The following is a 13,315-nucleotide window of genomic DNA, read 5'->3' as shown; positions in this document are numbered from 1 at the left end:
GGGGCATGCAGTGTGGGCCGAAGCCCACCTGTATTACGCACGACATTACTACCTCAGCTGTGTTGGGCAATGCAATGGGATATTTCTATGTACCGCCGGTGGCTTCCTGGCTCCCACACATGCTGTGGGTCCACAGGGAGTTTAACCTACATGTGTCCACTTCTAAAGAACCCCAGTCAGACTGGGGCATGCAGTGTGGGCCGAAGCCCACCTGTATTACGCACGACATTACTACCTCAGCTGTGTTGGGCAATGCAATGGGATATTTTTGTGTACCGCCGGTGGGTTCCAGGGAGCCACCCATGCTGTAGGTGCACACGGAGTGTAACCTACATGTGTCCACTTGTAAAGAACCCCAGTCTGACTGGGGCATGCAGTGTGGGCCGAAGCCCACCTGTATTACGCACAACATTACTACCTCAGCTGTGTTGGGCAATGCAATGGGATATTTCTATGTACCGCCAGTGGCTTCCTGGCACCCACCCATGCTGTCGGTCCACAGGGAGTTGTAAATGCATCTGTGTCCACTTCTAAAGAACCCCAGTCAGACTGGGGCATGCAGTGTGGGCCGAAGCCCACCTGTATTACGCACGACATTACTACCTCAGCTGTGTTGGGCAATGCAATGGGATATTTTTGTGTACCGCTGGTGGGTTCCAGGGAGCCACCCATGCTGTAGGTGCACACGGAGTGTAACCTACATGTGTCCACTTGTAAAGAACCCCAGTCTGACTGGGGCATGCAGTGTGGGCCGAAGCCCACCTGTATTACGCACGACATTACTACCTCAGCTGTGTTGGGCAATGCAATGGGATATTTCTATGTACCACCGGTGGCTTCCTGGCACCCACCCATGCTGTCGGTCCACAGGGAGTTGTAAATGCATCTGTGTCCACTTCTAAAGAACCCCAGTCAGACTGGGGCATGCAGTGTGGGCCGAAGCCCACCTGTATTACGCACGACATTACTACCTCAGCTGTGTTGGGCAATGCAATGGGATATTTCTATGTACCTCCGGTGGCTTCCTGGCACCCACCCAGGCAGTGGGTCCACAGGGAATTATAAATGCATCTGTTTCCACTTGTAAAGAACCCCAGTCTGACTGGGGCATGCAGTGTGGGCCGAAGCCCACCTGTATTACGCACGACATTACTATCTCAGCTGTGTTGGGCAATGCAATGGGATATTTTTGTGTACCGCCGGTGGGTTCCAGGGAGCCACCCATGCTGTCGGTCGACAGGGACTTCACAATAGGGAGTTGTACCTGCCTGTATCTATGAATTAAAAAGCCCGGTCTAACTGGGGCATGCAGACACCTTGACAGAATGAATAGTGTGTGGCACATAGGTTCCCCATTGCTATGCCCACGTGTGCAGCTCCTGATGGCGGTGGCACAGGATTCTATTTCTCATTGCTTCTGTACAGCATTGTGGGCTATCGCCCCGCCCCTTTTAAAGAGGGTCGCTGCCTAGCTGTGCCAACCCTGTGCAGTGTGTGCCTGCGGTCCCTCGTCATGGCAGACGCACTTCTAAATAGACATGAGGGTGGTGTGGCATGAGGGCAGCTGAAGGCTGCGCAGGGACACTTTGGTGTGCGCTGTGGGGGGGAGGGGGGGCGGTTGGGCAGCATGTAACCCAGTAGAAGTGGCAGTGGAGTTTCATGCAGGCGGTGATTGTGCTTTGTTGGAGGTAGTGTGGTGCTTAGCAAAGGTATGCCATGCTAATGATGGCTTTTCAGAAGTAAACGTTGTTGGGAGGGGGGGGGGGCACTCTTGCCGGTATTCTGGCTTAATAGTGGGACCTGTGAACTTGAGATGCAGCCCAACATGTAGCCCCTCGCCTGCCCTATCCGTTGCTGTGTCGTTTCCATCACTTTCTTGAATTGCCCAGATTTTCACACATGAAAACCTTAGCGAGCATCGGCGAAATACAAAAATGTTCTGGTCGCCCATTGACTTCAATGGGGTTCGTTATTCGAAACGAACCCTCGAACATCGCGGGAAGTTCGTTTCGAATAACGAACACCCGAACATTTTGGTGTTCGCTCATCTCTAATACTAACATAACACACAGGCCACCGTTCCTACTAAGGGAAGACTTGTGGTAATTTAGAGTGCACTATAACTATTAAGGGGTCACTTGGGGGCGCTATAACTTTGTAAGAGTCACAAAAGTGGGCACTATATGGCGCATAGAAGGGGCATAGGATAGGAAATTATAGTTATGACCAAGTATAGTTTCTTCTGAAGCACAGTATTTGCAGACACCACGCAACACTGCAGGTATAGTAACAGGGTCAGACAGTGATGCAACAGGCACATAATTAAAGGAGCAGCACAGTTTCTGTAGGTAGGGAAAGGGTTAACAGGGTACTGGAAAAGTGAAGACCAAAAGATGTCTATATTGCAACAGAGAAAAGTAATGCCTGGAAGAAATCTTTCTTGCAATCTGGGGCTGATGGAAAAGACAGAAAATTGAACTCCAAAGATGACACCACCCGTGAGTCACTAAATATAACTAAACCTTCATCACTTATATGGTCTCCAGAGCTTTTTCTTGGTGTAGCTCAGTTTTTTGTATCAAAGCGACTAAGTTTCTTTCGGTTAGTGATTCATTGAGCAAAGCCCCTATTGTTTCGGGTCCAAAGACATGTTGCATTTCTGCTGTGGTAGAGGAGAGTGTACAGGACTAGAGTTGAGTGAATGTACTCTTCCGAGCTTGATGCTCATTCGAGTATTAGCATACTCGTTGGTGGTTGCTACTGGAGCGAGTATCACACCGTGTTCGACCCCGCCCCTGTTTTTTGCCTCTCCCCGCTGTGACATGTCAGAACACACAACCCCCCCCCCCCAAAAAAAATAAAAATAAAAACCTCGGCAGCTGGTGGGCCCCATACATAAATGCTCGAGTCTCCCATTGTAGTCAATGGGGTTCGTTACTTGAGTAGAGCTCTCAAATTTTACGAAAAGCTCGACTCAAATAACGAGGACCGAAGCATTTGGGTGCTCGCTCATCTCTATTCAGAACCCATATGAGGGCTTTGGATGCAGGTTGGTCTTCTCAGATATTGTGGTCGCAGCATATGTGGGTTTCGTGGCTGTCAGCAATTTGATCAGCGAAAATAAATACAGCATGACTGTATGCTAACAGTCACCTGCAGCCCTTTAGCAATAAGTTATTCATATCATAATTTCTCCTTTGCTTTTCCGTATATATAATGATTAGATTCATCAATTAAAGTTATGTTTTATTAGTGGTTAGTGGCAGTGCTTTTGTGCCTTTAACCCCTTAAGAACTGCACATATGTTTATGACGGCAGCCATTAGAGGCTTTATTCTGATGGTACTGTCTTTTGATGGTGATTGCATTAGAAGCCTGGCATGGGTCTCCTGTGCCAGGAAGAGTGGCTAGTCAGCTGTCAGATGACAGCCTGGCACCTGCTCTTATAGTAGGTATCCTGAAGAAACCACAGATCCCCATTGTTTAACCCTTTAAAAGCAACAGTCAGTGCGACCACGGCATGTAAAATGCTGACAGAGGGCAGGGCCTCTTTCACCCATCGGACCCCAATAATGTGATCACAGGGTTCCGATGGTTTGTTATGGAACGGGAGGCTTGAACATGGCCTCTAGGTCTGCCAGCTATGGTAGCCTATGAGGCACAGCCTCTGGCTAAACTTCATAGGCTTTCTAATACACTGCTATACTGAAGTACAGTAGTGTATTAGAAGAATTATAAAATATAATGATATTCAAGTCTCCCAGTGTGACAAAAAGGGCTAAAATGAAAATAACATCAAAACCCTACTTTTTCCCCTTTACTATTTAAAAAAAACAATCACATCTGTAGTATGTGTTGGTACATTGTTTAACCCTCACAGTGCATGTCATGAACAGAAAAGAAAACATGGTAAAAATAGCTAATTTTTCCTATCTTGCCTTACAAATAAAATGAAATGAAAAGTGATCAAAATGTTGCATGAATCAAGACGTCCCAGAAAAAAAAACCCTAGCACAGCACCATTGAAAAGAAAGATAAATGCTAGGGGTCTCTGAATGCAGCAATAAATAAAAAACAAGTTTTCTTTTTAAAGTGTGAAAAAGTTGCAAAAAAAAAACTATATAAATTTGGTATTGACATAATCATACTGGCCTGCAAAATTAATTTAACAAAGTATTTATACAGCTTGGTGATTGCTGTTAAAAAAATAAAAATACGAAACCTTCAGAATTGCAGATTTTGTTAGTCTTGCCACTAGAAAAAAAATTAAAAAAAGCAGTCAAAATGTTATGTATTCCGAAAACTTGGAAAATTAAAGACTAGAGTTCATCCCACAAAAAAACAAGCTCCTACAGAGCTCCATCAATGGAAAGAAAAAATGCTAAGGTTCTTGGAAGGCAGCAACACAAAAGGAAATCTAAAAAAAAAAAAATTGTTTATTGTGTACAAAAATAGCAAAACATAAAAAAATTGTATAAACTTGGTATCGGCAGAATTGTACTTGCATAAAGAATACTGTTAACACATTATTTATTTAGCACACTTAATGCTGTAGAAATGAAATCCAAAAAACAAACGGCAGTCTCTCCACCGCCTCCACTTTTCCCTAAAAATAAAATAATAAAAGTTATACAATACATCAAATGTACCCAAAAATTATGCCACTTATAAATATAATGTCTCACAAAAAACAAGCCCTTATATGAAAAAGTTATGGCTCGAAAAATTTGATGATGAAAAGAGCTGAAAAATAGGTTGGTTCCTTAAGGCACAAACAGGCTTAATTCCTAAGGGGTTAGGGCAATTGTAAATATTATTTCACATAATACAATCACCCTACTGTTTCTCTATTGGTGATTGTTTAGCCTTGTAAATAATATAAGCACTGTATAAAAGGCGTAGCAAGGCACATTTAAACTGCAAGCTCCTAGAAGAGAGAAATCCTTTCATATGAAAGAATGGATGCGCCAAAGGCAAAAGTCTACCATAAGGATGGGATGGACACCAGAAGCTTTTTACAAACTTATTGTGACAGAGACACTGGATTTGGAGAAGAGACTTTAAATTTCCTTATGAGGAAGATGCATGATGCATTGGCTGCAGGTTTGTATCTACAATTCCAATAAATCATAGGACAATGTATGAAAAAATAGGATAGCGCTGCCAGAGTGTACTATGAGGTCATATAGTAGACATAAACAAAATTATATCTCACTCACCCGGTGCCTAGTGAAGATCCTGTTTATTAGGATCCTCACTAACACTCTTTATCCAGGTTCTCTTATATGTGCGTCTGTGCCATTAATCCCCTGGTGTCCTGCTGGGCCAGTCAGCTGGGTAGCCGCGTTCGTCCTCCGTCTCTCAAGCAGAGAGCCGCTCAGTACAAATGTATGCAATAACAAAATAGGTCCGCGCTCCGGGAATATGGCACTTCAATAAACTTTAATCTTCACTTCACAACGCGTTTCATCCCTCTAAGGGGACTTTTTCAAGTGTGACAATGCATTAAAAACTAACCATTTATAGTGAAATTTACATACCTTCATTACATGCGGTCCGCTCCGTCCTCCATCCCCTCCAGCGTCCTGCGGCGTCACGCCTCCTCCGTGCGTGTCAGCTGACTAGGTCACGTGGTGCCGTGACGTCACATCATCGGGCGCTGCTCCTTATGTGGGAGTGGGAGTATGGACGGGCTCGCTCGCACTGCCTGAATACATCAATGATATGGGTGTTACTGGCCTACATCCCTCTTGTTTCCTTTCTATATAGTTAATACTTCTTTTGTTATTATATGCATTATTAAGCATTATTAAGCTCATGCTCATATATCAATATCATAAAATGGGACATGTATAACACTTAAATAAGCATAAAACTCCTAAAACACTGTATATTTCATAATCATATTAATAATAATAAATATTATAGATAAAAATGCTGGCTATCATATAAATATCATATAAATATTTGATCTATTAAAAATGTGTACTTATATCTCAGTGATATTCATATTAAAAATACTGTAATAAAATGGATATAATAAAATAAAATTGATATAATAAAATTTAGTACCGTCTGTTCATGTTATTAAAAAATGTTTTTATAATTTTTCTACTACTTCATTTAGGCCCCTAGGGACTAGGGTGTTCATACGGAATATCCAGTACATTTCTCTGGATCTCAATTTCTCCCCTGATCTTTACCTGATGCTTTCTATGGGAGTAACTTTTAGGAGTGAAGAATCTTTGGCGTGATGGGTGTTGAAATGCCGTGATATGCTGTGTTTATCGAATCCTTTCTTAATGTTGCTACGGTGTTTATTGAGCCTTTCTCGTAATGTGTTGATGGTTCTTCCTATATATCTCAGCCCGCATGGGCATTCCAGCATATAAATTACTTTTGTCACGTCACATGTCATTTTCTGTTTGATCATATAGTCTTCCCCATCTGGTAACTGTATTTTCTTGGTGCCCTGGTCGATGTTCATACAGCACCTGCATCTTCTTTTTTTACACTTGTATACTCCCCCTATTTCTCCATCATTTTTTCTTTCTTTTTGATCTTTTTCTTTCTTAGGGTATAATGGAGCGATAAGATTTTTCAGTGTTCTGTTCTTCCGGAATATGCACAATGGTCTTGCGGTTAGTTGTTTCTCCAAAAATGGGTCTTCTTTTAGGATGGTCCAATTCTTTTTTAGTATACCGTTAATCGCTCCCGCATGTGCATTGAATTTTGTAGTGAAGGCTGTTTCATATCTCTCTTTTTCTTTTTTGGAATTTTTGTTTGTCTGTCTTGTCCTTTCTGTTGTTCCATTTCCCAAATTTAGTGCTTTCATGTATGCTGCCTTCACCAATGTTTCGGGATAACCTTTATCTCTAAATCTCTTTTCCACTGTTTTAGCTTGTTCTCTATAGTCTTCTACTTTTGTACAGTTTTTTCTTATTCTCTGGAATTGTCCATAAGGAACATTTTTCTTCCAATTTTTATGGTGGCAACTGTTGAAATTCAGGTAGCTATTGGCATCAACTTTCTTAAAATGGGTTCTCGTGATAATTTCATTATTTCTCCCTTCTATTTCTAGATCCAAATATACAATCCTTGTAGCTGATATCTCATGTGTAAATCTGAAGTTAAATTCATTTATTGATAAATTTTCTATAAACTCCGTGAGGTCTTCTCGTTTTCCATCCCAGATTATGAGAAGGTCATCTATATAGTGTTTGTACAATTTTATCCGTTTATCCTTAAATCTCTCCTTTTCAAATGCTCCCATAACTAAATTGGCGAAGGTAGGTGCGCATTTCGTCCCCATGGCGGTACCAGTGTATTGTCTATAAAATTTGTCGTCATACGTAAAGATATTGTTTCGTAAAATGAACATGATACTTTTAGAGATGAATTGCCTTTGATGGTCTGGCATGAGTAAATCTTCCTTCAACACTTTTTCCACTGCTTCTACTCCAATTTTATGTTCAATATTTGAGTAGAGTGCTTCAACATCCACGCTACACCATAGGTAGGTGGGTAGCCATTCTATATCTCTAATGATTTCCAAAAGGTGACCTGAGTCTTTAATATAGGATGGTAGACCGACTACATATTTCTGTAGCTGGCAGTCTATATATTCTGATAGTCTGTGTGTAACAGACTCCATGCCAGCCACTATTGGTCTACCTGGTGGGTGGTGTACATTTTTATGCACCTTTGGTGCATGGTAAAAATATGGAATCCCTATGGGAGTTTCCTTCAGATAGAGGTATTCCTTTTTACTTATACTATTATTTTCGTAACCATCTTGTAAATGTGCATAGAACTCTCCGGTAATTTTACTCATTGGATCCTCTTTCAATTTTACATAGTATCCTTCGTCCCCTAGGATTCGCAATGCTTCTTCGTGATATTGTTGATAATTCATTATTATGGTCGCCCCCCCCCCCTTTGTCTGCTTGTCTTATAACGATTGATTTTTCTTCTTTCAATTTCTTCAAGATATTTCTTTGTGTCCTAGTTAGATTATAATGTTTAAGTTTGTTCTCCTTGCACATTTTTGTAAAGTCTTTCATGGTTTTATTATAGAACAGATCCACATATTCACCCTTTGATTCCACTGGAAAAAACTTGCTTTTTGGTTTCAGGTCTGTGGTGATGGGGTCATTTATATTGAACTCCATTTTTTCAGTATCCGGTTTTGTGGTAATTTGTGTGTTTTTTATTTCTTGGATCGAAAAAAACCTATGGAGTGTGATTTTCCTAATAAAGGCGTTCAGATCCACAAAGAGTTCAAATAAATTTGACCCCCTGGTTGGGCTAAACGAAAGTCCTTTAGATAGCACTTCCATTTCGTCTCTTCTGAGTGCATATTCCGATATATTATATATGCCATTCTGTCTAGCTTCCTCAAAAGACACTATTTCCTCGCAGGATGGTTTAGTCCTGTTGCGGATTTTTGAAGTGCGGGTGCCCCCCCTCTTGCCTCTCCATTTTCTCTTATGCTTCTTGCGTTGGTCGAGGTCGTTCGTACTGGCTGGTAGAATTGGTGTATCTTCGTTCTTCCTTTCTGGGGTATGCTTGTCTTCTTGTATAGTTGTATGTTGGTCATATTCCTTTGTGGGGTTAGTTTTGTATTCCCCATGTCCCGATTGGGTGATGACGTTATTCTTGGCTCTTTCGGGGTGAGCGGCCCTCTCCCTCCTAAAAAAGGAGCTGTACTGTTGTGATTACTCTCTATAGATAATCTTGTTGATGGTCTTCTATTCTCTTCTACTCTCCTACTTACACTGGGATCCAGTATCCCATTTATTTCTGGTGGTGAATTTGCCATTGGTGAACTTAATAACAAATTTTCCACTTCACATGGATCTAATCTTGGGGTGGATGATTCTAATTCTTGTGTTCTATTCTGCATGTTGTTCCTTTTTTGTCGGGGATGTCTAGTCCTATCCCGTATAATTGGGGTCTGTTCTCTCTCACTGCACACAGTTGTATCTACTGTATATAACATTCCACAATTTTCGTCCAGGAATTTTCCTATAGTTCTTTCTTCTTGATGGTTTCTGATTCGTTGATGATTCAATCCTATCTCTGTTTGTGTGTTATTATCTTTTACCCTTCTGTCAGATAGGGATCTTCCTTTTTCTTGTGTTTTTGATTGTGTGCTATTATGTTGTCTGATCCTTATATTACTATCTCTGTTCTCATATCTATCTCTACCATAATGTTGTTCTCTGTCATTTATATTAGAGTTCATTATACCCACGTTGTATCTGTAACCATTATGCCTACCAGAATTGTTCTGGTTGTGTTTATTCTGATTTGTGTCTTGTCTCCTATTTCGGTAGAGAAACCTCTCCTGATGATAAGGTCTTTTATACCTGTTTCTATTATATCCATCTGTATACCATCTATTTTGTCCTCTATCCTGGTGATACGGTCTTTCACGTCTGCTTATATTATATTCACCAGTATACCTTCTATTTTGAATAACATCTTCTCTAGTATCATGTTCTCTATATCTAGGATTATTCCGTTTACTATTTTTCCGTTCTTTTTGTTCTTCTTGTATATCCCTTCTATCAGTCTCATGCTGCTTATTAATCTTCCTTTTGTAATCTTTAGGAAAATATACCTCTAGTTCAAAATCTTTTGCATCTCTAGCCAATTTCTTGGCTTTGCGTGTTATAATTTCATTCTCAATTCTTCTCGCATATTCATATATTTCTTTATAAAAATTTATGTTATTATGCATTATTAACTCTTTCATGTTCAATGCTAACAATTCTAACCTTTTCGTTATTAATTTAGACAACATCAAAGTAGAAAATGTATTTAACATTATAATCTATTGACCAGAAAAATCCTTATCTTTAGGGAATGCGGGCAAAATATTGACCCTCAACCCCCTCGGTACTAATTTATTAGAGTCATATATTTTTAAAAACATTATGTCCAATGTATTCCTCCATATACTCTCTATTTTCTTCTTCATATATCCCATTTCTTTTTCCTTCTCTATAACGTCTGGGGTTTCTCCCCAATCCAAATCCTCATCTCTCAAGTGTGGTACTGTAGTTGGATCCACACCTTTCACATCACTCTGCATGTCCATCAGGGCTTCCATGACTCTCATGTCCAGGGTCGCCCACAGATCCTTCAATTTTTCCATTATCCCCCTGTACTCCTCGGTGCGCTCCAACTCCTGTAAATACCCCGGATCTCTCAAGGAAGTCCGTGTTAAGATAAGGACAATGTATGAAAAAATAGGATAGCGCTGCCAGAGTGTACTATGAGGTCATATAGTAGACATAAACAAAATTATATCTCACTCACCCGGTGCCTAGTGAAGATCCTGTTTATTAGGATCCTCACTAACACTCTTTATCCAGGTTCTCTTATATGTGCGTCTGTGCCGTTTATCCTTAAATCTCTCCTTTTCAAATGCTCCCATAACTAAATTGGCGAAGGTAGGTGCGCATTTCGTCCCCATGGCGGTACCAGTGTATTGTCTATAAAATTTGTCGTCATACGTAAAGATATTGTTTCGTAAAATGAACATGATACTTTTAGAGATGAATTGCCTTTGATGGTCTGGCATGAGTAAATCTTCCTTCAACACTTTTTCCACTGCTTCTACTCCAATTTTATGTTCAATATTTGAGTAGAGTGCTTCAACGTCCACGCTACACCATAGGTAGGTGGGTAGCCATTCTATATCTCTAATGATTTCCAAAAGGTGACCTGAGTCTTTAATATAGGATGGTAGACCGACTACATATTTCTGTAGCTGGCAGTCTATATATTCCGATAGTCTGTGTGTCAATAAACACCGTAGCAACATTAAGAAAGGATTCGATAAACACAGCATATCATGGCATTTCAACACCCATCACGCCAAAGATTCTTCACTCCTAAAAGTTACTCCCATAGAAAACATCAGGGAAAGATCAGTGGAGAAATTGAGATCCAGAGAAATGTACTGGATATTCCGTATGAACACCCTAGTCCCTAGGGGCCTAAATGAAGTAGTAGAAAAATTATAAAAACATTTTTTAATAACATGAACAGACGGTACTAAATTTTATTATATCAATTTTATTTTATTATATCCATTTTATTACAGTATTTTTAATATGAATATCACTGAGATATAAGTACACATTTTTAATAGATCAAGTATTTATATGATATTTATATGATAGCCAGTATTTTTATCTATAATATTTATTATTATTAATATGATTATGAAATATACAGTGTTTTAGGAGTTTTATGCTTATTTAAGTGTTATACATGTCCCATTTTATGATATTGATATATGAGCATGAGCTTAATAATGCTTAATAATGCATATAATAACAAAAGAAGTATTAACTATATAGAAAGGAAACAAGAGGGATGTAGGCCAGTAACACCCATATCATTGATGTATTCAGGCAGTGCAAGCGAGCCCGTCCACACTCCCACTCCCACATAAGGAGCAGCGCCCGATGATGTGACGTCACGGCACCACGTGACCTAGTCAGCTGACACGCACTGAGGAGGCGTGACGCCGCAGGACACTGGAGGGGATGGAGGACGGAGCGGACCGCATGTAATGAAGGTATGTAAATTTCACTATAAATGGTTAGTTTTTAATGCATTGTCACACTTGAAAAAGTCACCTTAGAGGGATGAAACGCGTTGTGAAGTGAAGATTAAAGTTTATTGAAGTGCCATATTCCCGGAGCGCGGACCTATTTTGTTATTGCATACAATAAATCATAGGAGACATTTTGTCAACAGATATAAATTCTTATTATGGACATCAGATTATAACACATCTCTTGTATGATTTCGAAAAAACTCATTGACTGCTGATACTGATTTTGAGTTTTTGGTTTTTTTTTTCTCCGCAGGTAATTTCAAAGGAAAAACTGCTTATGATTTTAGCATTGGCTCCGTTATTCACCAGTTGTATACAGTCAGTGATTTCTACCCAGAAATTACAATACTAAAACTGAATGACACTTGCATTATGGAGCTGAACAAGTGGCTGGCCATGCGTACTGGAGCTTTTGATTGGTCTCACGCACATAATTATGTAAAAGGACTTCACTGCAGCAGGTAAGATACTATTAAATCATATATCATCAAGAGGAAGCTATGGTGGACCACATTCTACTTTGCAGTGCAGAATGCCAAAAATGAATGAAAACCTGCTGAAACGGAAACCTGCTGTTTTGGTCTCTGTTTCAGTAGATTTGTAGGTTACCACCCCTATCCTTTTTTGGGGATTCAGGACTTAAACCATGACAAGACCATTGAACAGAAGGGAAAACGTGATGAGAACAGACCCTAAGCTGTATGGTAAAAACGTGATGTGAACATAACCTAATGTTTATGAGGGGTCTCAACTTTTCCTCAAGGACAGATGTTGGGGAAAATAATTATCAAGCTGTTGGATTTCAACATTTATCCTTTTGATCTCAGGGGTGTTAAGCTGCCACCAAAGGTACCTGGCAACAGCTTATTTCCTTCTCTCCTTCAAGAACACATGCTTGACCTATTAACCCTTTCCAATCCACTGTCTGATGTCTGAAGACATTTTTATTTAAGGTGGTACAGCTCCGATGTCAAAAGACATCCGGCAGGGTATTCTTACTGGCCGCTCTGTTGTCGGGCCTCTCCAGCATGTCCCATACCACAGTACTGGCTCTAGCCAGCAGATGGCGTCATTGTATAATGGCAGAAAGAGAAAGCCCTCTAGGAAACCCTGAATCCAAAATTGGATTGCAAAGGGTTAATCATTCATGTTTATTTGTGGGAGGTCAGGAAGCTTCATGCATGAATAGAGTAGAGGTCATATATGTATGCAGCCACTCCATTAATTTCAGTGGGAGACTGAAGATTGCTGAATGCATGTACTTGGCAAAATCTGGTGCTCCTAATGAAGTGACTACAATTTTTGGGATCAGTGAGGGTCTCAGCAGTTGTGCTTTCACCAATCTTAAAGTTATCCTTTTAATATTAATCCATGAAGATGAGTATTTTGAAGGGCCCTCCGGCAAAAATACATTTTTCCAGCATTGCATCCCTTGCTTGCCTGTCACACTTCAGACATCTCCTATATACAGTGAGTGCGGAAAGTCTTCAGACCCTTTTTACATTTTGATATATTGTGGCATTGTGCAAATTTAAGAAAAAAAAAGTTAAGTTTTGTTCATCATTCCGCACTCAGTATCCCATAATGAAAAAGTGAAAACAAAATGTTTGAAATCTTTGTAAATTAAAAAAAAAAGAAAATTGACATAAGTATTCATACCCTGCACTCAGTACATAAT

At 40.1% G+C, this 13,315-nt stretch overlaps 1 protein-coding gene across 1 annotated transcript in view; it reads left to right on the top strand.

Annotated features, from left to right (window-relative positions):
* The first annotated feature begins 4,913 nt into the window (after positions 1-4,913).
* The window catches only part of LOC136631429 (nicotinamide N-methyltransferase-like), a 48,906-nt gene continuing 40,504 nt past the window's right edge, over positions 4,914-13,315 (top strand). The window contains exons 1-2 of the mRNA XM_066605716.1: positions 4,914-5,102; positions 11,891-12,098. Coding sequence (XP_066461813.1) covers positions 4,958-5,102; positions 11,891-12,098 — 353 coding nt within the window. The 5' untranslated portion in view covers positions 4,914-4,957. The remainder of the gene's footprint in view (positions 5,103-11,890; positions 12,099-13,315) is intronic.

Source organism: Eleutherodactylus coqui, chromosome 6 (genome assembly GCF_035609145.1).
Source record: "Eleutherodactylus coqui strain aEleCoq1 chromosome 6, aEleCoq1.hap1, whole genome shotgun sequence".
Taxonomy (NCBI): Eukaryota; Metazoa; Chordata; class Amphibia; order Anura; family Eleutherodactylidae; genus Eleutherodactylus; species Eleutherodactylus coqui.
This window is presented reverse-complemented; position numbering and strand designations above follow the sequence as displayed.